At 37.8% G+C, this 26086-nt stretch overlaps 1 protein-coding gene across 2 annotated transcripts in view; it reads left to right on the forward strand.

Moving 5' to 3' along the window:
- Positions 1-26086, forward strand: part of Pfas (phosphoribosylformylglycinamidine synthase) — a 275681-nt gene that overhangs the window by 52877 nt on the left and 196718 nt on the right. For both annotated transcript variants that reach the window (XM_067143336.2, XM_068226729.1), the window contains exons 2-3: positions 13350-13625; positions 24589-24739. In XM_067143336.2, coding sequence (XP_066999437.2) covers positions 13357-13625; positions 24589-24739 — 420 coding nt within the window. In that variant the 5' untranslated portion in view covers positions 13350-13356. The remainder of the gene's footprint in view (positions 1-13349; positions 13626-24588; positions 24740-26086) is intronic.

Raw genomic sequence — 26086 nt, forward strand, 5'->3', positions numbered from 1 at the left:
CAATTCTACCTAGTGGTGTATAGTTCTATTCCGAGAATTCTAATTGCCCAGAAATGCTGCCAGAGACTGTTGACTCACAAGTTATACCTGGGGATTTTCTTCCCTCCTTGCATCATTCTATTCATAACTCGGATTGTGGCTGATTAGGTCGAGCTCAGGTAGTCAACTTGAGAAGGAAAAGACAGTACAGGCGCTAATTAGTGAGACAGAAATACAGTACCCACCATAGCATTTCAGCAGTCAGTTAAACATGAGTAACAAGGGACGATCGTGTTTAGATCTCGAGGCAAGAAGAAATGTAATTATAGAAAGTGACAAGGGACCTTCAATGAGAAAGCTTGCCGAAAAATCCAACTGCGGGAAAACTCAAATAAATACTATTGTGAAGAATAGAACTGAAATTTTAAAGGAGTTTTCGAGAATATCCCAGTTAAGAAAACCTGTGCTAAATTTACACAGACGAAGCTTCACGATTACTTCACAAAGCTGTAATGTTTGTAAATGATTTAAAATCACTTATAATAACTCTCTATGAAATACTAACACAGAAATGACTTAGAATAATAAAAATGATTATATGTATGCTTATATTTAATGTGGATGTCCTTTACCGTTAAAATGTTCGATTCTTTCTACAAACTTGTTTTAGCGGACACCTCTCGTAACGGACATTTTTTCTCGGAACCGATGGTGTCCGCAGGAGGGAGGTTCGACTGTATTTCAATTTATAAGGAAAAATGAAAAATTCTGGTAAAGAAATATTTTACAGTTAGCTGATGAAAATGTTCATTCATATAAGAACAAGGTTTTATTTTTCTCTTGAACAAAAAGTAGTCATGTCCTAGTTCGTGAACGATGGGCAATGGCTGAGTGGTCTGGTAAGTGGTCCTGAGAGCCGGGATACCAGTTGCTATGGAATGGGGGTGGGCATCTCGGACATATTCTGAGTCATGGCCCTCCTTGTGCTCAGGCGTCTAGGACTATACAATCCATTGGTGGTTCCTAAGCCGTTAGAGAAGAGATCCTCGCTTGGACAAAGTATAAGTAGGGTAGCATTCTGCTTCATGAATTTGCCGAGATCGAGCTCGATAACTGCAGTCGCTTAAGTGCAGCCAGTATCCGGTATTCGGGAGATAGTGGGTTCGAGCCCCACTGTCGGCAGCCTTGAAGATGGTTTTCTGTGGTTTCCCGTTCTCACACCAGACAAATGCTGGGGCTGTACCTTAAATAAGGCCACGGCCGCTTCCTTCCTACTTCTAGCCCTTTCCTGTCCCATCGTCGCCATAAGACCTAACTGTGTTGGTGTGACGTAAAGCAAAAAAAAAAAAAAAAAAGAATTTACCGAGGTGAGGGACTCCTTGGAAACGATTTGGCAAACGAAATGGAATTCGAAGGGTGGTTATCAATATTAATGGGGCTTATGGAAGAAAGAAAGTAGAACTGGCTGAGTCAGCAAAGAGGATGCATCTGGATGTGCTAGAAGTAAGTGATATTCGGGTGAGGGGAGATAACGAGGAAGAGATAGGAGATTATAAAGTGTACTTGACGGGTGTTAAAAAGGGAAGGGCAGAGTGTGGGGTAGGGCTGTTCATCAGGAATACTATTGTGCGCAACATAGTTTCTGTTAGGCACGTAAATGAGTGAATGATGTGGGTAGATTTGGCAGTTGGAGGAATTAGGACAAGAATTGTTTCATTGTATTCACCATGTGAGGGTGCAGATGAGGATGAAGTTAACAAGTTTTATGAAGCATTGAGTGACATCGTAGTTAGGGTCAATAGCAAGGATAGGATAGTGCTAATGGACGATTCCAATGCAAGAGCTGGAAATAGAACTGAAGGATACGAAAGGGTGATTGGTAAATGTGGGGAAGATACGGAAGCTAATAGGAATGGGAAGTGTTTGCTGGACTTCTTTGCTAGTGTAAACATAAGGCTATTCACAGCTACACATGGGAGGGTAGGGGAACCAGATCCATAATAGACTATATCATAACCGACTTCAAAATCAGGAAATCTATTAGGAATGTACGGGTTTTCCGGGGATTTTTCAATGATACAGACCACTATCGGATCTGTAGTGAACTAAGTATCTCTAGGCCTAGGATAGAGAAAGTGAAATCTGTCTGCAAACGAATAAGGGTAGAAAATCTCCAGAACGAGGAAATTAGACAGTACATGGATATTATTAGTGAGAAGTTCTGAACAGTGGACAGTAGGCAGGTTTAGGATATAGAAGGAGAAGGGGTGACATACGGGGATGCTGTAGTAGAAACAGCAAGGCAATGCCTAGAACAAGTGTGTGTAAGGATGGGGAAAAGCGAACATCTTGGTGGAATGATGAAGTGAGAGCAGCTTGTAAACGTAAAAAAAAAAGAAGGCTTATCAGAAATGGCTCCAAAGAAGGGCTGGTGCAGACAGGGAATTGTATGTAGGTGAAAGAAATGGAGTGAAACAAATAGCAAATAGTTGTTGAACCCACAAAGAAGTTGTGGGAAGATTTTGGTAATAACCTGGGAAGGCTAGGTCAAGCAGCAGGGAAACCTTTCTGGACGGTAATAAAGAATCTTAGGAAGGGAGGGAAAAGTAAATGAACAGTGTTTTGTGTAATTCAGATGAACTCATAATAGATCCCAGGGAATCACTGGACAGGTGGAGGGAATATTTTGAAAATCTTCTCAATGTGAAAGGAAATCTTGCTGGTGGTGTCGCGAAAAACCGAGCTTATGGGGAGGAGGAAAATGATGTTGGTGAAATTACGCTTGAAGAAGTGGAAAAAGTGTCATAAAAGCAGCAGGAATAGATGAAATTAGACCTGAAATGAAGTAGTATAGTGGCAAGGCAGGGATTAAATGGCTTCATAGAGTAATAGGATTAGGATAGTGTATTGGTAAGGTAGCTACAGATTGGACAAAAGCAGTAATTGCACCTATTGTATTTATAAGCAAGGAAACAGGAAGGACTGCAACAACTATTGAGATATCTCATTGATTAGTGTATCAGGCAGAATATTCACTGGCATCTTGGAAGGAAGGGTGCGATCAGTGGTTGAAAGGAAGTTGGATGGAAACCACTGTGGTGGGATCAGATTTTCAGTATGCGCCAGGTAATTGAAAAATGCTATGAGAGGAATAGACGGTTATGTTTCGTAGATCTGGAGAAAGTATATGACAAGGTACCGAGGGAAAGATGTTCTCCATACTAGGGGACTATGGGATTAAGGGTAGATTGTTAAAATCAATCAAAAGTATGTATGTTGACAATTGGGCTGCAGTGACAGTTGATGGTAGAATGAGTTCTTGGTTTAGGAATCTTTCACCCTTGTTGTTCATAGTTTACATAGTTTATCTGCTGAAAGGTATAAAGTGACAGGGAGGGATTCAGGTCGGTGAAAATGTAGTAAGCAGTCTGGTCTATGCTGATGACTTGGTCTTAATGGCAGATTGTGCCGAAAGCCTGCAATCTTGCAACTTGAAAATAGGTGCAATTAGTATGGTATGAAAATTAGCCTTTTGAAGACTAAATTGATGTCAGTAGGTAAGAAATCCAAGAGAATTGAATGTCAGATTGGTGATACGAAGCTGGAAGAGGTAGATAATTTCAAGTATTTACGATATGTCTTCTCCCAGGATGGTAGTATAGTGAGTGAGATTGACCAACAATTCATATATCGGCGACAATGATGAGCCTCAGCAAGAATGGCTAACCTGCAGCTGTGAAATCGAATTACAATTTAAACAATGAAGCTGCTCCAACAGTTTAAACTAAGTTCAGTTACTGTAATACCGGCATGAATTTAACGGTCCCACCTATTGACTGCGTACTCTCTTGTTGGCCATGTTAGTGTTTTACCAGTCTGGACCAGAGTGTATTTTTCACAACACAAAATCTTGTTGGAGGTTAAGAAGGAGAAGTTGGATGCACTTTCAGAAGAATTCAAGATGTAATTTATCGAAACTGATGGCATCATTCTTTGATGTGCCATGTGCAAAGTAAATATTGGAATCGATGACAAGCATTAAAGAAACAGAATAAACCAGCATATCCAGTACAGCAAACACGTAAAAAAAACAGTGAACTTCACAAGTCGAAACCTAAGCAGACTACTCTTATACAGTTCTTCGCTTCAGGAACTGAAAAGCATCGGTCATTACATGAATTCGGTACAGATCTAGCCATGGCATTAATCATCATCATCATCATCATCATCATCATCATCATCATCATCAATATCATCATTGTACAGTTCCAGTTTCCCGGGTACTCTTGGCAAGCCTCTTCCATTCTGTCTTATTGAGATACATTCTATTGCTAATGACGTCCTCCACTGTCCTTCCCCGATCTTCAATGTCCATCTTTACGATGTCCATCCAGTGTGTTCTTGGTCTTCCCACCATCTGTTTTTCTGCCACATGTCTCTCCAAGTTAACATATGCTTCCCTTGTTGGCTCCATCCTCATTACATGCCCAAACCACCTCAATCTGGACATGCTGACTCAATCTAACAATGATGTAACAATCCCAGCTTCCTTCCTAACCACATCATTCCTTAACTTGTCCAGTTTGGTTTTTTGAATTGTGGACCTAAAGAACTTCATCTCAGATGCCTGCAAGCTTGACGAGTCTGTCTTAGTGAGGATGCAGGTTTTGATACCATGGGTTAAGACTGTTACGAAGTACTGATTGAACACCACCAGCTTTGATTTTATTGGTACTTTGGGATGTTAGAGGAATGTTCGTACTTGCAGGTAAATGTGAGAGCTCTTCTGCACTCTATTTGCCACCTCCTTTGTGGCTAGTGTACCTCGAGATATTACACTGCCGAGGTATGTAAAGCTTTCCACACTTTCTAGTGGATGGTTTCGTAGCAAGATGTTCGTTGGTCGTCCCTCTCTGTTTATTGCCATTACTACTGTTTTTGGTTCGCGTGAGATTGAACTCCTCGAACTTAACCTTCCATTCATTGAGTCTCGTCTGTACTTGTTCCTCAGTTTCTCCCCGGATCATAATATCATTAGCGAAAGCCATTGCATTTATTTCACCAGAAGTTTTCTTGATGTTCTTAATTATAACTTCCATGATGGTGATAAACAATAATAGGGATAGTGCACTCACTGCCTTGCCGGACTCTACTTTTGGTCTGGAACCAGGATGAATGTCAGTCATCCAATCACACATAGTTGGTACAGTTCTCATACACCATCTGAACTTTCCTCACCAGTCACTCTGGTACATTCCTTTTTTCTCAGGCATTCCCATATCTTCTCTCGTGCAATGCTGTCATATGCCTTCTCAATGAAATGGAATGTCGTATGGCTTTTAGTGCCGGGAGTGTCCGAGGACATGTTCGGCTCGCCAGGTGCAGGTCTTTTGATTTGACACCCGTAGGCGACCTGCGTGTCATGATGCGGATGAAATGATGATGAAGATGACACATACACCCAGCCCCCGTGCCAGCGAAATTAATCAATGATGGTTAAAATTGCCGACCCTGCCGGGAATCGAACCCGGGACCCGTGTGACCAAAGGCCAGCACGCTAACCATTCAGCCATGGAGCCAGACGCCTTCTCAATATCAAGTCATTAATCCAGTCAGGAATTCCAGTCCACAGCTAAATAATCCTGCATTCAAATCCTTCCTAGAAAAGTATGCACAAAGGTCAATACCAAATAAGCACACTCTGGGAATAAATTACGTACAGCCAATTTATATTTTGAATGTGTTGGTATTTGCATTATCTGCTGAATGGGTGAAACCAATTCATTTTAAAATGTACCAACTCGAGAAGACAAATGCAATAATGAAATCGTCCAGTGACTCATTTATGAACCTGTGGCCTAGGGGCATACAGTACGAAAGTAGGTCATAGTAACTGTTCCAAGTGACAACCACCACCTCAATGCACGCATAGCAACGGCACATGAAGTTCTGTCGCACTCTCTCAAAGATCCCTGGTGTCTGTTGTACCAGGTGACAGGCAGCTTGGACCCTAGCAAGCAGATCCTTAATCTGATTCTACGGCGATTTCATACACCGACGACTTGACATAACCCCAGAAGAAAAATTCCAGAGGTGTGAGATCCGGCCATGGGACACTTGCTCAGGTGCTCGCGGATATTAACATTAAATATTTTGAAAATTTGCAAAATAATGGAACATAAGACCATCGCAGATACCCACACAAATAACAATCTCTGAAAGATTAATAAGATCAAAGATAACAACATAATTGTCACGAAGGCTGATAAGAAAAACGCTATAGTTTTAATGAATAAAGATGATTACGCCAGTAAAACTAATGATTTCTTGAAGGGAGACAACTTTCGTCAGATAAAGAAGGACCCCACTAACAACATGCAAAAGACATTTAAACTAATTTTAGCTAACACTAATTTTTTGATGAATTCGAATGAAGCAAAACGCTTGGTAAATATGAACCCAAGATTACCTAAATTTAGGGCAATGCCTAAGGTATACAAAGAAGGCATACCTATTAGACCGGTTGTAAACTTCAGAAACAGTCCCACATATAAAACGGCCAAATTTGTACACACGTTTTTAAAGAAACATTACAGATTTAATGTAGATACATGTCTCCGCAATGCCATAGATTTTTGTGATAGGACAAAAAATATAATTTTATCACAATATAATACTAATACTATCCATAGCTTTGATGTGAAAGATATGTATTCGAATATTCCGATCACGGAGACTATCAACATTGTTAAGGACAACTTAAACACACATAGTCCGTTGAGTAAAGTAGAAATTGATGAATTCATCAACTTGTTAAAGTTCACATTAGAAAACAACTTTTTTACTTTCAACAACAACATGTATAAACAAGTTAATGGGTTGGCCATGGGATCACCAGCGTCTCAGGTGAGTGAGGCTTCATCCGTAAACAATACAAATTGTACAAAGTTCGGCACTACAGCACTGCGGTGGATAATCCATTCACAGAAGTCAATGCGTTGGTCCCAGTGCTCTTTATGATAGGGGTGTAACACCTGTTCCGCTAGTACTCTCCAGACTGTATCCTTCGAAGTGTACATTTCAAAGACAAGTTGACGGGTGCTTATTGCTGGGTGGTTAGCCACAAGATTTAACATCATCTCCTCAAAGTCTGGTGTTCGGACATGTCTTGAGCGAGAACATTGGTTGGCTCTCTGTGGCGTGAATGACCCCGTCTCTCGTACGTTGGTATCCACGGAGATAAACTTCTTCCAATTAGGATGACCCCTGTTGGGAAAGCGTTCTCTGCACATTCGTCAGCTTTACGGGCACTACATCCTGCCACACCGCACATAAAATGCACGTCTGCCAACTCTCATGAAGAGTTAACGTTCCATCTTGACTACGCGTCATGCACTGTACACAGTAACACACTTCACCATGGACACATCACAAGCTGTTTGATGCAATGGACAACTGGACAATCCAGGGAAAGTGGGGTGCGTGCAGCACAGGTTAATGTGCAGGTGCGATGCATGCAGTTGTCACATGACACGTGGGATGAGCTAAGTTATGTACAGTACGTCTGTTGGGTGATCAGGAGGTTATGATGTTTATCACCGGCTGGCTGTTACAGTGTATAACAGACACCCGGGATCTTTGCGAGAGTACGGCAGAACTGTTTGTGCCGTCGTAACACATGCATCGAGACTGGCGGTCGTCACTTTGAACAATTACTATGAGCTATTAATAATCTTGACCATAGTGGCCGGTATTGGATCCGTATTGACTTAATAACAGAAAAAATGTTTATAACATTTAAAAAATTTTGGATGGTAAAAACATGGAATTAAAATCCCATCTTGTCATGTACAAATAAAAACACAATATAGTAATGTCTGATTAAATATTGATATGAGCTACGTTATTGTTATGCGGTGTACGCTGTGTATGTCCATAACACAATAAAAATGCATTTCTGACCCTTGGTTCCTTAATTCAACATAATCAGTTGTGGACCCACTATCACCTGTTTCATTTTGACCCAAAAGGCTTGAGACACTCTGTATATACAGTATTTTCTGTTTAAGACTAATAGTAAAGAAATATACACCTTCTCTACTTTAAAATTTTGTCATGACTAACTGTTATTTTAGTAATGTTTGTTATTTTAAGAGAGGCCACATTAACATTTTTTATATTCTGTGTGAAATATTGAATTACAGAGTCAAATTGCTTTGAATGCCCATAATGAATGAAGTATTGACTGATAAGAGTAGACAAAATTCATACAAAATCATGAGTGCCAACACTTCCAACATATAATATTTGTGGCTCCTTTATCATACAATTGCACTTTCTCTTTTCCATTGTCAACCATCAGCTGCCTTCCATAGCCTAGTCTAGGTGTAACATTTGAATTTGAAACCAGTTGTTGAATTTTTCATTATGATCCTGGTTCATTTAATTAATTCCTTGGTGAGGCTCTGAGGATTGTCACGTGAAACAGCTTTGAATCATAGTTTTGCATAATATTGGTTTCACTTTTGTTTGTTGATTTTTCTGCATCTTCTTTTTTTTCTTCTTTCCTGGCCTTTCCACCAGTTTATTCGGTTCGTCACTCGAGGGGGGAATTTGGTTTAGTTTCATGCCAGATGCTCTTCCTGACACTAACCCTATTTCAATGGATGTATCGTCTGGCTCCATAGCTAAATTGTTAGCATGCTGACCTTTGGTCACAGGGGTCCCGGGTTTTATTCCTGGCAGGGTTGGGAATTTTAACCATAATTGGTTACATAAATTCGCTGGCACGGGGGCTGGTTTGTATGCGTCATCTTCATCATTTCATCCTCATCACAACGCGCAGGCCGCCTACGGGAATCAAATCAAAAGACCTACATCTAGCGTGCTGAACTTGTCCTCGGACACTCCCAGCACTAAAAGCTATACGCCATTTCATTTCATTGGATGTATCTACTGTTTTGTGGTGGTTTGTAGTGTGTTGTGTTGTATGATGGTGATAATCTTTTTAAGAGAAAGTACAACTGGACAACCGTACTGGGTATGTTGCTTTTAGATGAAGAGGAGTGTAGGCTTTTAAGACAGCCAGACAGTTCCAGGCTAGAGGAATAAAACATACAACCGTTTTACTTACTCAAGACAAATAAATGGCGGGGGGGTTGATGACCTAGATTTTAAGCCTCTTTAAACAACAATTATCATCATCACAAAGAAAATGGGCATATAAATTAATGTGTTAGGTGACAAAAAATGCTAATTATAATGCTCATAATTTTTGTTTGTTATTTTGAGTTTAAATGCTTGAAATGCTATATTACTTATCTCAGATTGCTATAAATTACTACTTACTATATTGGTTTGCAAACCTAAATCTGATTCCAATTCTACAGTTGCTCGGAGAGCACATCTGGTGACAGTATAGAACTTGACAACTGATGACCAAGTGGAATACTGTGTAGGAGGGATACTGACTGGAAGGTGATTGGGGATTTAAAGGCGACTATGGAGTGGGTATGTGGGAAATTGGGAGTGAGATTTCTAGATCCTAAGGGGTGGGTAGGAGATAGGGATCTGCACTCAGATGGCCTTCACTTAAACCGCAGTGGTACGTATAAGTAGGAAATTGGTTTAGAAGGGTTATAGAGAGGTACAACCAGGGAAATGGGATGGTCTGGGGAGTGGTGATTAGGGTAGAGGGATCTGGAAGTCAAGTAGGGATGAGATAAAAATGGAAGTGCTGAACTGTAGAAGTATTGTAAAGAAAAGAATAGAATTAAGTAATTCCATAGATATTTACTTACCAGATATTGTAATAGGAGTTGAATCATGGCTGAGAAATGATATAATGGATGCAGAAATATTCTCACAGAACTGGAATGTGTCATAGGGATGGGATAGGAATGGTAGGAGGGGGAGTATTTATTCTGGTGAAAGAAGAATTTGTAAGCTACGAAAAAGTTAACGATGACAAACATGAAATTCTAGGTGTAAGGCTCATCTCTAAAGATAATAGCCAACTTGATGTCGTTGGAGTGTACAGACTGGGAAAGTGTAGCGCTGACGCTGATTCAGAATTATATGATAAAATAATCAGCTATGTAGGAAACGATATGGAAAGGAACGTGATTGTAGTGGGTGATCTCAATTTACTAAGTGTTAATTGGGAAGGTAATGCAAACAACAGGAAGCATGACCAACAAATGGCAAACAAGTTAATATGGGAAGGGCAGCTGACTCAGAAAGTGATTGAACTAACTAGAGGGAAGAATATTCTGGATGTGGTGCTAGTAAAACCAGATGAGCTCTGTAGAGAAACCGAAGTAATAGATGGTATTAGTGTTCACGAAGCTGTTTTTGTCGTAGTTAGAAATAAATGTGGTTGAAAGGAAGGTATTAAAATTAGGACTATTAGGCAGTACTATATGGCTGATAAAACAGGCGTGAGGGAGTTTTAAAAAAGTAACTATGATCGGTGGAAAATGGAAAATAAAAATGTAAACAGACTGGGATGGGCTTAAAGCAGTTGTTGAGGAATGTGAAAATAGGTTTGTACCTTTAAAGGTGGTAAGGAATGGTAAAGATCCACTATGTTATAACAGAGAAATAAAGAGGCAAAGAAGGGGGTGCAGGTTGGAAGGAAATAGTTAGAAATGGCTGTGGAAGTAAGGAGAAATTGAAGGACCTAGGAAATTGAATCTAGCAAAGAAGTCAGCTAAGGATAACATGATGGCAAGCATAATTGGCAGTCATACAATTTTTAGTGAAGAATGGATGGTATGTATAGGTACTTTAAGGCAGAAACAGGTTCAAAGAAGGACATTCCAGGAATCATTAATGAACAAGGGGAATGTGAATGCGAGTATCTACAAAAGGCAGAAGTATTCAATCAGCAGTGTGTAAAGATTGTTGATTACAAGGATAATGTCCGGATAGAGGAAGTGACTAATGGTAAAGAAGTACTGTATTAAAGTTGCCATTAATGCTTTCACGGCCTGTGCTTATAGACATGATACTGTATAGGCTTTTGGGGTTATGCCGTGTCAAGAAAATAAGGTGAAATTCTTAACATTTCGCAGAAACGTTCTGAGGACACAGGGCACAGTTTTCTGCAAAACGTTAAGAATTTCCCTTTATTTTCTTGACACGGCATAACCCCAAAAGCCTATACAGTATCATGTCTACTGTATTAAAATTTACCTATCATAACAATGACATTTACAGTAAGGTACACAAGTTGAAAACTAGAAAAGCAGTTGGTATTAATGAGGTATCGGGGGATATACCTACTAAAGACTATGGGTTGGGATAGTACCATATTTGAAGTAGGCTACTTATTTGATTATTGTTTGGATGAAGGAGCTATACCAAATGAATGGAGAGTTGATATAGTAGCCCCTGTGTATAAAGGAAAGGGTGATAGACATAAAGCTGAAAATTACAGGCCAGTCAGTTTGACATGCAGTGCATGTAAGCTTTGGGAAAGCATTCTTTCTGATTATATTAGACATGTTTGCAAAATTAATAATAATGCTATTTGCTTTACGTCCCACTAACTACGTCACGGTTTTCGGAGTTTGCAAAATTAATACCTGGCTCAATAGAAGGCAATTCGGGTTTAGGAAATGTTAGTCCACTGAAGCTCAACTTGTAGGATTCCAGCAAGATATAGCAGACATCCTGGATTCAGGCGGTCAAATAGACTGTATCGCGATTGACCTATCTAAGGCATATGATAGGGTAGATCATGGGAGACTACTGGCAAAAATGAGTGCAATTGGACTAGACAAAAGAGTGACTGAATAGATGGCTATATTTCTAGAAAAATAGAACTCAGGGAATTAAAGTAGGCGAATCTTTATCTGACCCTGTGATAATTAAGAGGGGAATTCCTCAAGGCAGTATTATTGGACCTTAATGTTTTCTTATATATATCAGTGATATGAGTAAAGAAGTGGAATCAGAGATAAGGCTTTTTGCAGATGATATTATTCTCTACAGAGTAATAAATAAGTTACAAGATTGTGAGCAACTGCAAAACGACCTCGATAATGTAATGTGGACAGAAAGCAGTGGTATGACGATAAACGGAGTTAAAAGTCAGGTTGTGAGTTTCACAAATAGGAAAAGTCCTCCCATTTTTAATTACTGCGTTGATAATACCAATATAAATGATCCGTTATTGGACATAATAAATTTTCCAGCCAACTCGCTCCCAGTTGCCAGCGTTTCGCCCCTGTGGGAATCAACATCTGTATAATACTGCGTTGATGATGTGAAAGTTTCTTTTGGGGATCATTGTAAATACCTTGGTGTTAATATAAGGAAAGATCTTCATTGGGGTAATCACATAAATATGATTGTAAATAAAAGGTACATCTCTGCACATGCTTATGAGAGTATTTAGAGATTGTAGTAAGAATGTAAAGGAGAGGGCATATAATCTCTGGTAAGACCGTATTGAAATTTGCTATAATTTGCATACAGATTTTTATTTTTTATTTTTCTATTCCACCTATTCAATACTATTGTTTTTGTTTTGTTAGATATTCATTTTACATTCATTTTACTACAGCACTACATTAAAAGGAACGATGGACTGACTAAAGTGATTATTTTGATGATAAACAAGTGATAATGGAAGGATAGGTTATTTAGCGAGGATCAAAGCTGGAAATGAAACTGCATTAGAACATAGCTAAAAGAATATAATACAGAATTAAAAATACTGTATATTAGAACTTTCGTTTGTAATTTGGTAGTAAATTTTTATAAGAAATGTGAAAGCATCGTATTCCATGCAACGAATTTGCTTGTTCTAATTGCGTCTTCGTGCATGTGTGAACCCAAATGTTAACGAAAACGCACAAAAAGATATATTGTTTATAAACATGGTCAAAAAGTTTACGAATATGCTGTTTTGTCTTTTAACAGTAAAAAACTGTTCATGAATGTTGTTGGTTAACAGTGTTTATTAACCAAGTTGACAAAAGCATCTTAGTGTGGATGCACCTTAACCATGCAATTGACTTCTTAAAACTTTTGTGAATGATTGGCTACATCCAGTAAACTGTTCTTAATAGCACTCAACAGATGAGAATACCAAATGTTGTAATGGTAACTGTAGCATTGCACAGTATCTATTCTTGAACACTTAATACCTAATCTTTACAAAAGGCACAAAACTTTATTACATTCTAGCAGGCTCATAGAATTTTAACTTGAATGATTGATTATTTATAAAATGGAGAGACTGTTGGATAATTCGACGATCGGTTAATCGAGGGACGGATAATAGAGATTCTGCTCTATGAATATTTGTTATTCCTGTTTTTTAAAATTGATTGTTTATTGCATTGTTTCTTTATTTTCAGGCAGACCATGGCGATCATATGGTTCTATCGTACTCCAGGGCTTAGTTCTGGTGCTACCTCAGTAAAATTGAAGCAATTAAAAACTGAGCTTCCATTAGTGGCAGGATTGAAAACAGAATTATGTTTTAACATTGAAACAAATTCAAAGTTATCAGAATCAGATTTGGAGAAATTACGTTGGATCCTTGGTTCACCCTTTGAACCTGACAAGCTTACAACAGAACCTCATTTTGAAGGTTCCCAGAATGGGAGTTTACTCATTGAAATTGGTCCAAGGTGAGTCTTTAAATTTAATTTCTTTGGAATAAAATTGATGAGAATAACATGACAAATTATCATTTATTCTTCTTTTCTTTGATGTTTTTTTGTTTTACTATTCTAAAAGAAATCAAAAAGCTGTTTAGTAGTCTAAAATTTGGCAAACTGTATGCATGTCCAAAAAAATGCAATTCTCCATTTTCTCATCGTGTCAATAATTGATTCACTTTCATTGTAAACTAGCAAGATACCCGTGCTTCGCTACGGTATTATACTGAAATTTATAATTGAATGCTTATCGCTTTATATATAACCCACCGATATTCGCGATCTGACTCGTTTTCTGAGAGATTTCACCAAAATTCGCGATCTGACTCGTTTTCTGAGTGATTACGGCAACGTTCCCCCCATTTTTCAATCTTCTCTCCTCAATCGATTTCGTACTTCCCGGGATAGGTCCAGGTATTCCACCCGGTCAGTGGAGTCCCTAAATCTTTGCCATCTTTTCCTATAAGCATTTTTAATGTGGATTAAATCCTTGAGGAGATCCGGCGTGGTGTCGTCTCGGGTGCCTTGGCGGTACTGAACTTCTACTTGGCGGTAAATTACATCTGCTGCCGTTGTCATTGATGACAGTATGACCAGCACCATCGTCGCCCTTATGCAAGTGCGCAGGACTTCTGGCGATTCGAATGACAGACTTCCGTGCATTATTGACCTTATTACAGAGGTGAACAATTGCAAGGTCAATCATATATCTATCGTTTATTTTTCAAGTATGTTTAAATTTTTGTTTATATGCCAGAAGAATCTACTGTAATTTAAGAAGGTTCTCCAAAGGAAAAGATGGCTCTTGAAAACGAACCCAGGAGAGATTAAAAACGATCGGTTTATGATCAGAATAAGTACATTGAAAATCCACAGCCTGTTTCCAGTCATTCAACCGGGTCAGGAGTGGAATGAATAAGCCCTGCCGAAGCCTGTCGCACTCCACTGGGGCAATGATTAAATGAATGACAAATGAAATGAAATGATATTGGAGAGTGTTGCTGGAATGAATGATGACGGGGAAAACCGGAGTACCCGGAGAAAAACCTGTCCCGCCTCCGCTTTAACCAGCACAAATCTCACATGGAGTGACCGGGATTTGAACCACGAAACTCGGCGGTAGAAGCCAGCGCGCTGCCGCCTGAGCCACGGAGGCTCCTTATAAGTACATTAGGAACAGTAAAATCAAATGGTCTCACCTCCGTTTTCACCCCACCGCGGTTAAGTTGATTTACCTCCACCCCCAAAAATAGAAAACGTGTTCCTTTATGTTTAAAGGAGATTCCAAATACCAATGTTCACGTGTGTTACCTTCAGTTTTGAGATATAAGTATTCCCATAAAAGTAATTCACTTTTTTCACTTACTTTCACACTCCCCGCCCCGCTTAAGTGAATTTTCCGGCAAAAAGTACTTGTTTCTTTAATAGTAAAGGATCTTCTAAATACCGATTATCTTCAGTTTTTGAGATATGTGTCGTCTTGAAGCGAATTCAACTCCTTTTCACACTCGCCCCCAAAAATTATTCTCCGCCCCCCCCCCCCAAAAGCGTCGTTTTATTTTGAAAGAAGATCTAAATACCAATTTTCACGTCTGTAACAACTTTAGTTTTCATCAGATGTAAGTATCCTCATACAATTAATTGAATAAATTTTTCAATTTTTCACCCCCCCCTACCCGGGCAACCTTCATTGGATTTTCCGATAATACCTGTTTCCTTACTTTAACAGGAGATTCCAAATACCAATTTAAACGTCTGCAACATTTTATGTTTCTGAGATATACTGTAGATGTAGTCTTTCTAAAAATTCACCCCAATTTGTCACTCCTGTTTAACCCCCATTATTTAGATTATCCAAAAACAATAAAATAAATGTTTCTGTATTTTTAAAGGAGATTCCATATACTAACTGTCTGTCTGGTCTGTAATATCTTCTGTTTCTGAGATATAAGTATGCTCATTAAAGACATTCAACCCCCTTATTCACACTTTTCACTCCTCTTATTGGGATTTTCTGAAAACAAAAAAAATACGTGTTCTTTTATTTTTAAAGGAGATTCTAAACATCAATTTTTACAACTGCAAACTATTGAAGTTTTGAGATATAGATACACTCATTTGTTAAATACACCCCCCTTTCACCCCCCCCCCCCCCACTATTTGGATTTTTTTTAAACAAAATATACATGTTTCTTTATTTATAAAGGAGATCCCAAATACCGATTTTCAGGTCTGTAACATCTTCAGTTTCTGAGAAATAAGGATCCTTATTAAAGGCATTAAACTATTTTTCACCCCTTTTCACCCCTTCTTATGGGATTTTCCGAAAACAAAAAAAATACATGTTTCTTTATTTTGAAAGTAGATTCTAAGTACAAATTTTAACATCTGTAAACTTTGAAAGTTTTGAGATATAGATACACTCATTTTAAAAATTCATCCCCCTTTCAACCCTCCACTCTTTGGATTTTCCAAAAACAAAAAGTACATGTTTCTTTACTTTTAAAGGAGATCCCAAATACCTTTTTTTCAGGTCTTTAATATCGTCAGTTTCTGAGATATAAGTATCCTCATTAAAGGCATTCAACCCCTTTTCACCCCTCCTATTAGGATTTTCCGAAAACAAAAAAATACATGTTTATTTATTTTTAAAGGAGATTCTAAATACCAATTTTTACATCTGTAAACTTTTAAAGTTTTAAGATGTAGATACACTAATTTTTAAAATTCACCTCCCTTTTCACCCCCCCCCCCCTCATTATTTGGATTTTCCAAGAACTAAAAAATACCTGTTTCTTTACTTTTAAAGTAGATCCCAAATACCAATTTTTAGGTCTGTAATATCTTCAGGTTCTGAAATATAAGTAGCCTCAATAAAGGCATTCAACCCATTTTCCACCCTTCCTATTGGGATTTTCCGAAAACAAAAAAATACGTGTTTCTTTATTTTTAAAGGAGATTCTAAATACTAATTTTTACATCTCTAAACTTTAAAGTTTTGAAATATAGATACACTCATTTTCAAAATCACCCCCCTTTAACCCCCCATTAATTGGATTTTCCAAAAACAAAAGAATACGTGTTTCTTTATTTTTAAAGGAGATCCCAAACACCAATTTTCAGGTCTGTAATATTTTCAGTTTCTGAGATATAACTACCGTCATTAACGGCATTCAACCCATTTTTCACCCCTTTTCACCCCTCTTATTGGGATTTTCCGAAAACAAAAAAATATGTGTTTCTTTATTTATAACGAAAATTCTAAATACCAATATTTACATCTGTAAACTTTCAAAGTTTTGAGATATTGATACACTCATTTCAATAATTCATCCCTCTTTTCCCCCTCCCATTAATTGGATTTTCCAAAAACAAAAAAATACGTGTTTCTTTATTTTTAAAAGATATCAAGTGTACCAATTTTCAGGTCTGTAATATCTTCAGTTTCTGAGATATAAGTACCAGTATCCTGATTAAAGGCATTCAACCCCTTTTTCACCGTTTTTCACCCCTCCTATTGGGATTTTCTGAAAATAAAAAATACGTGTTTCCTTATTTTGAAAGAAGATTCTGTAAACTTTTAAAGTTTTGAGATATAGATACACTCTTTTTAAAATTTCACCCTCCTTTTCACCCCCTTAGCGACGGAATATCAAAAAATCCTCTCTTAGCGAGCACCTACATCTTAATGTGAATATATCCCCAAAACTTCATTTCTTTATGTCCAGTAGTTTTGGCTCGGCGATGATGAATCAGTCAGTCAGTCAGGACAAGTTATTTGATATATATATATAGATTACTGAATAGGGTAAAAGTCTCCACTGGCCATCAACCTGATTTTGTTTATTAATAATTGTCCGTAGAATTCTTCTATCCGCTTTCTGCAGTTTGTTTGTTGTTGATTGGGTATTTAGTTTGAATAATGTTTCACTTGCATACATTTCTTCAGGTTTGATGACGGAGTTATAATGGCGAAATTTAGCATTAATTGAAAGAGGACTGTTTTTTTTTAACTCGGCCAGATAATTTATTGTGCTCGTCACAGTTTTAGAGTTCTATTATCTATGGATGCTTTTTCATTTGCATTCCAAGTGACAATTTCACCAAGATTTACATTTATTTACAACTTTAATTTTCTGAGTACAGTAAAACCTTGTTAATTCGAAGTTGTTGGGGCGCAAAATTCGGACTCCGAATTACGTGATTTTGAATTAACCACCAACACGTACTTCGGAAATGCCAACCCTTGCAGCGTCCCAATATATTCCAAGACCTGTTACTGCATGCAATTAACCTTGATTCACAGTTTAAAGCTCTCAAATGCCATGGAAACAAACTATTTCCAAAATGTATCCAACAAGGTGCACTTCCAGTATTCAAATAAAGCACTTGGATAACTCACCGGCAAACATAACCTCACGCAATGAAATCAAAAGAAAGAAAACATAATTCAAAGATGAGGAGAAATCTATACTGGCTCCCTTGTGCAAGAGCTTTATTCATTGGATTACTGTACTGTATGCATTTTAGATGCCTTCTACTGGCATGGAAAGTGTCGACACCCTTAAAACATCGTGGCTTTTTGAACTTTCCAATGACAGGGGAAGGAAGTCTCTCGCTTCTGTGTGCAGTGTGCACTGTGTACTTCATAGCAACACCGAACATGTCGTGGCCGGCAATTCTCTCCTTTAAAACTATAAGTCCGTTTGGCCACAGCATTTAAAAAAATAAAACAAACAAACAAACAATGCAGTTTCATTGGCATTGACAATATTGTTTGGTGCGTACGATTGTAGGCTATAAGCCACGTTTTTTCGCCAACTGTCCTCATCACCAGTGTTTGCGGATTCTACCTCTCCGCACACTGCCTGCTACGTGATATTATGGCGTTCCTAAAAGCTCCGAATACAAAATAATTACAATTCCGCTCAAACACAACAGATTTGAAGCACACTGTAGACACGCCGAAGTAGGCGAAAGTGCGCAAAGTTACCCCTTCACGTTCCGGAAGATGCGTTCTTTCATGACACGTAGCAATTTTGAATTTAAATTACTCTGTAAAATACAATTTTTTTCAGAATGTAAAGGCAGTTTTGAATTAAAAGTCTGAATTTCGGTAACGGGACCGACATTGTTCTTCGAATTACGAATTATCCATATTTCGAATTAAACGATTTAAATAACATGCAAAACTATACCTCATGTGTCCAGGAATGAGAGCTGCTTTGAATTAGGCGAGATTTTGAATTAACTGATTTCGAATTATCGAGGTTCTACTGTATTATTTAATATAATATGTAAGTGTCAACTTTAAAGGATGGCATCATTTTTCTTTTCTCAAAAGATATTTTCAACCCAAACACAATCTTTGCTGCTAATCTTCCTTGTTCCTCTACTTGAAAGTTTGCTTCTTCCATACTATTTGCTAATAGCGCCAGATCAACAGCAAATGCAAGACAATTTAGTCAAATATTTCTTCCAATCTTAACAGTCGGATGACATACCTTACTCCATTCACGCATAATTTTTTCCAGCATACAATTAAACATCACTGGGGATAATCCATCTCCCTGTCGAAGACCAGTATGATTTTCAAATGGTTCAGAGATTTCATTTCTGAACCTAACTTTAGACTTTGTGTTTCTCAGAGTGACCGCAATAAGGTTAACAGTTTTCCGATGTAGACCAAATTCAGTAAGGATATATAATAATAATCATTGTATCTGTCTCTAGACCGATATCAATTAAACTGCGCCCTCCATGTACTTCTATCTGATCTTCTTGTTGCAACTGGGCATAAATTTGGCCCCTCTTTAAATCTGTTAACATTATGATTCTTCTTCATACTCGACCCCTCGTTCCATTAATCTTCCCTTGTACAATCTTTTTTTTGTTTTTTGTTTTTTTTGTGTGTGCAGATTCTCTTCTCAGTATATGTCCTATCCAACTACCTTTATCTTATTGCCTTAAATTGAGCCTTTTTTTGGCCTTAGTGGCAGTTCTAACCACTAGACCATACCAGATGTCCTGGCTGTAATAGCCACACAAAATTGTCATAAATTTAAGATTTTAGAGCCATAATACTTCTAAAAGTAGAAAGTAATACCCCTTGCTACAAAGAAAATTTTCATTCTAGTATAGGCTCAGTATTGTTTATGAAAGTATATATGAAAAATGGAAGGACAAATAATGCCTAAAAATCAATCAAAAAAGGGAGAAATAGGTATTGCCGTACTTTGCTAGATAGCTTTATTTGTCATGACTTGTGTGCATATGATTTCACCCTTGGCAATGTAGTCATGTAGAAAGTAGGTATTTCAAGGGAAATGTTTGAAAAATTTTCAAGTTCTTCAATAACGTTGAAGAAAAAGCTAGGTAAACAGTTGATAGGGGAATCTGCCATGTCAGTGACAGCCTTACTTGCAGATCATCAATTGATTGATTGATTGATTGATCGACTTCCTTTGTGTAGTAGTTACAATGATCATTTGGTCTCGGTATAGCATTTAGATCTGACATGCTGCTTGCATATAAATTTCTATGTTTTTTCTTAACCTGCCAAATGGTAGAAAAACTGTACCTTTCTTGGGCAAGCTATTTCTGAGTTTTAATGAGTTGGCTAATTACTGAATATCACCAGATATCCTTTACATCCTGACATTATGCGACACGGGGTACTAAACTGATTTTGTCCCACCCTTCAAAAATCTAACTCTGTCAGGTTTGAACTTTTAAGTTCTGTAGGCTTACACTTTGCCACTGATACACAGAGGGAGCTTGTCTCTTTAAATGATGACTGTCTTATTTTCACTGTTCTTCTTCTACGTCTTCTGTAGCGCTGCAGTCCAGGGTGAACCTTGGTCTTTCCAACGAACGAGTTCCTTCCATCCATCATGGTCACATGCTGCCCTCCTCCAATTTTTACATCCCAGCTCCCGTAGATCTTCTTCCACTCCATCGAACCATCTTGTTCGACGTCTCCCTCATCCTCTGTCCTCCTGGGTTCCCATAGAGAATCTTCCTTGTCACCTCAGACTCCTCCATTTTTGCCACATGACCTGCCCATCTTATCCTTCCTGATCATGTGATTTTTGTAACTGGAGCGTTGGTGTGCATATAGTGTACAATTCTGCACTGTACCTTGTTCTCCATCGTACACGAAACCAATTATCCCCACTCAGAACTTTCCTCTTAAATCCATCAAGCAGCCTTGCGTCAGTTTCCGTCAGGGGCCATGATTCTGAGGCGTAAGTGAGAACTGGTCTAACAAGAGTTTTATAAATAGTAAGTTTTGTTGAGTGGCTGAGGAGTCTTGACCAGAATAAATTGCTCAAGGCAAAGTATGCCTTATTTGCTGAGACCAGCCTAATCTTAATTTCAGTTGAGACATCATTAAAGCAGGTTACTATGGAACCAAGATACTTGAAACTATCTACTATTTTAAATGTATACCCATCCACACTGAAAGTCGACATATTAGGTTGATAGGCTTTCCCACAGGTCATGTATTTTCTTCTTACTTGCTGTAAGCTGTGAAGGCTTGTTTCAGTGCTGGTATTGTTCTTGCTATAATGTCTAAATCATATGCATATGCCAAGATCTGCACAAACTTGTAGAATATGGTGCCCCTTGTCTGTAGACCTGCATCGCTGATCACCTTCTCAAGTGCTATGTTAAATAATAAGCATGCCAGCGCATTTTTTTAAAATTTCTAGATGGTCCAAATAATTTCCTTTTACGCGAATGCAGCTTCTTACATCAGACATCATTTTTACCATTCTCAACAGCTTTCCATGTATTCCCATCTCCTGTAGAGTACGGTGCAGCTGGTCTCTTGATGCTGTCATATGCAGCCTTGAAGTCAATAAAGAGATTTTAATTCTATATTTGGCAGTCTTTTCCAAGATTTGGCGCAAGTTGAATAACTGATCTATTGTTGACTTTCCTCGTTGGAATCCGATCTCCAATCTCTCTATCCACCTGTGGTAGTAACCGATCAAAAATGATGTTAGATAGCACCCTGTACCCCAGATTCAAAAGGGTGATTCCGTGGTAGTTTCTGCACTCCTTTCAGTTGCCATTTTTTGTGTATGGGACATATTATTCCTTCATTCTACTTGTCTGGTACTCTCTCCTGTTCCCATATGAGAGTAATAATTTTAAACAAGGACTACTCTAATGTTGTTCCTCCACATTTTAGTAATTCTGCTGGGATGCTGTCAGTTCCAGGGGATTATTATTCAGCTTCCGTAATGCTAACTAACATCCTCTATCACTGGACTAACCAGTGACTTTCCATAGTCCAATCCTTGTTCACACTCATGGGAAGCATCATCTGCTTGTTCTAGCTCTTGGTTTAGTAAATCATTAAAGTGCCTTCGCCATCTTTCCAGTACTTGTTTACTCTCACTTGTTATGTTTCCTTCTTCATCTCTAATCAGGCTAGTTAATGGAGTAAATTGTCTTTGAACACTGTTCACTTTTGTGTAGAACTTTCTGGTTTCATTCTGCTTCTTATACAGTTCTATACATTCTACTTCAAGCTTAGTCCATTGCCTTTTCTTTCGGCGATGTGTCATCTTTTCAATCCTCCATTCTTTTCGGTAATCTTCTTGTACAGTTCGTCTGTAATGTCTTTTGGTATGCAATGTTCTTCTCTTCAGTAACCCTCCTGCACTCTTCATCAAACCATGTAGGTCTTTTAAATTGTCTTTCCATTCCTAGTACATCCTTATCTGATTTTTCTGTAGTTGGTTTTATAGTTAACCATCACTGTTCTGTATTCTTACTGTCTTTTATTGTTCCTTGTTCTAGGATCTGAGATTCTTTCTGGCAGTACAATTTGCAAGTTTCTGTTAATTTCAAGGCTGCAATATTGTACCTTTCTCTCCTAATTTGCCTTTCTTTTTGGGTAGGCCCTATTTGATATCCTCAGTCTTATCTTAACCATCACTAAAAAATTATGTGAATCCGCATTAGGTCCACGAAGAGTTTGTACAACCATCAAGTTTGATTTATGCCTCCGGTCTATCAGTACATGATCAATTTGATTGATAGTTCTACCATCAGGTGACTTCCTTGTGTCTGTATGAGGAAATCTGGTAGACCCCACTACCATATTCTGGGAGGCTGCAAAACAGACCAGCCTTATTCCATTGTCATTGGTAGATCCATGCTTACTATGGGCTCCAATTATGGGCTTGAACATGTCCTCTCTTCCAAGTTGTGCATTAAAATCGTCAAGTACGAACTTGGTATTATTCCTTGGGCATTTATCATAGGCCTAACCTGTTTCAACGACATCATAGAACTCATCTTTTAGGTCTTCACTAGATTCTTCTGTTGGTGCATGTCCATTAATCACACTGTAATTAAAGAATCTTCCTTTAATTCTAATTACTGACTGCCTTGGGTTTATGGGCGTGAAGTTATTCACCAAGTGTTTCAGATCTTTATGAACAAGAAACTCATGTTTGCTGTCATCATAACTATAGAACATAGTAACCTATTTCTTTTCCAATACACCACTCCGTATTCATAAAATTTCTTGGATGGCGATGATGCTTTTGTTGAGCTTTCTATGCTGATCTATTAACTTCTTAAAGAGATCCTGGGGTACGTAGAGATCAAACATTCCAGGTACCAATTTGGGGATGAGTTTTCAATTTTGTATTTACCATTCGTTGTCCAGGATACATGCCATGTCATAATTGGTTAATCCGTTCAGCTTCTGCTGTTTGGATTTTTGTAACTTCAGTTTTTTTTTTAAACGGGAAGAGGGTGTTAATCTCAGGTCCAATCCCCAACCTGGAGGACCAGGGTATCACTGTTAGTCTGGATCATCACCTTAGATCTGTCCAGTTTGGGTGGCCCTACAAGGAGCATATGCTCCCGCCGGCATAACTCTAAGGATAATTTGAACATGCAACCTTCCAAAACACCTGGCAAAATGTATTTTGCCTTTGGCAAGGTGGGTTATACCATCGGGAGGATAAAGAAATCCACTTCTGAAATTTTGTAGGTAGGAAACCCACTTATGAAATTTTGTAGGTAGGAATGTACAATAAAGCATATACCCTGGGAAATGCAGATTTTACTTTCGTCCATTTCATCTGGAAATTAGTATAAGAATGGTGAAATATTAACAACAAAAACAATAACAACAACAATAACTGAAATGTAGAAACTCTGTGGTAAATTGGTAGCTGAAGCTTTATACAAAGTTACCATAAATTGCTGGGAAAAAGGAACAATACTGTATGATTGGAAACAAGCCATAATCCACTCCTTGTGCAAAAAAAGGGGATAAGACAGACCCCAACAATTAAAGGCTTTTCCTTACAGCCAGTAGCTTACAGAATTATTTCTGAAGTGTTGTTATACTATCTAGAAGAATGGCATAGAAACAGGTAATATATTTGTTAACCTAGTCAATACAATTACATTTATTTATAATTTTAAATTGCAAAATCTTTACATAATTAGGGCATGTTTCGACCTCTTTTGGGCCACCTTCAGCTACACTTCTACAAGATTTTACAGACTGAGGACAAATTAAAATTTATTTTTCAGCTCATCTAACTACCATGTTGTTTTTTAAAAGAGAATATTTTAACACATGAATCTTTTATCACGTAAGGGTTATGATGTAACATTCTGATTGTTTAGATAATATATATATTTCGTCCCTTTATCTATTGTAGTGAAGATTGTTTTGTGTCGTTTCCTGTTTTCACGCCAGGCAAATACTGGGCTGTACTTTAATTAAGGCCACGGTCACTTTCTTCCAACTCCTATCCCACTGTCGCCATATGACCTGTCTGTGTCGGTGCGACATAAAGCAAATTAAAAAAAATCTTTTTAGAAAATACCGGTACTTTGTGTGATACTTTTGGATATTCTTTTTCATTTTGTTTTGAAATCCTCTTTTTAGGTTGAATTTCTCCACTGCCTTCTCTAGTAATGCTGTGTCAATCTGCCATTCAGTGGGCTTAAGTCATATCACAAGACTTGAGGTCTCGATCAGGTACTTGGTTCTGTGGGAACAGGATGGCCTGGCAATCAGCTCTACGTTAGAAGATAAGGTAGAAATATTAGTACATTTTAAATCTACTTTACTTTTTTTGAGTTATATGTTTATTCTGTGATCTGTTTCATATTCATTATGCAATTGTATATGTGGAGTAGTGTTGTAACATTTCACTACACTCTTTGGGGTTGCTGCGCCTCTTTCTCTCTTATGTGAAGGTTATACAATGATAGTTGTTTTGATTGACAAAATCTCATTGTCATCAGTCATCCGAAACAACATTCTCGTCACTCTAATAAGAAGGGAAGTAAAGGATTTTGTTGACACACATAATTGTTACACTATCGGGAAGAATGGAATAGAAACAGGTAATATATTTGTCCACCTAGTCAATACAATGACCTATATTTATAATTTTTAAATTGCAAAATCGTTGCATAATTAGGGCATGAACCTTTTATCACTGAAGAATTTAAGAATTATGATGTAACATTCCCTTTATCTAATGTAGCTGAAGATTGTTTTTTGTCATTTCCTGTTTTCACACCACAAAATATAGTAATGTTTCATGCTTATATGCATTGACTAAAAGTCAAATAATGATGAGATTTACATACAATTGCTTATTCACCTTCTTCGTAATTATAATAATTACCACCACCATATTTGAGCTGTGCGAAAGAATCTTACTGCTTGAATGTTGAAATAATAAATGATGATGATGATGACGACGGTCATCTTCTTTTGGATTCCTGGTCTATGAAAGGGACAGACTGCTGTTAAATTGAACATTTTTTTTACTCTGCTTTCTCAGAAGTGAACCGTGACCAACCAGGGGTCTTCTAATAATATAACCATAGAAGTTTCTAGAAGTATCAAGTCGATTGTAAGATCTTTTCACATGTCTGATGATCTTATTCAACATTTTCCACATCATTCTGAAATTTTCCCAGTCTTCCTTTCGTTTAGTCGAGTACCACTTTGTCCAGGCTGCGGCGCGCTCATCAACTACAAGATCGCATTCAGTATTCTATCATCTATGTTGTCTCTTCCTTCGAGGTTGTCCGAGGTTATTGGTCGTTTCGCATATGGTGGACTCCAGTTAGTTCCAGTCTTTCATATCTTTTTGCAAGATGTCAGTTGCAAAACATTCTTTATTCTCCGACAGGAATTGGGGAACGTAATTCACAGAAATTTGTTTAAAATTTAAGATTACTGGTGATTATTGAAATTTGCTACAGAAGCCCATTAATACATATTACAAAATTTTTACATGACCATTTTGTCTCTTATCAGTGATTATACTATATTTCTTGTTGTCTCTTTAATTTTTGATTCCCCCCCCCTGCTCACATCGGAGAATGACTTACAGATTTTTAAAAATGGTAAGTGAAATGTTGTT

Source organism: Anabrus simplex, chromosome 3 (assembly GCF_040414725.1).
Source record: "Anabrus simplex isolate iqAnaSimp1 chromosome 3, ASM4041472v1, whole genome shotgun sequence".
Taxonomy (NCBI): Eukaryota; Metazoa; Arthropoda; class Insecta; order Orthoptera; family Tettigoniidae; genus Anabrus; species Anabrus simplex.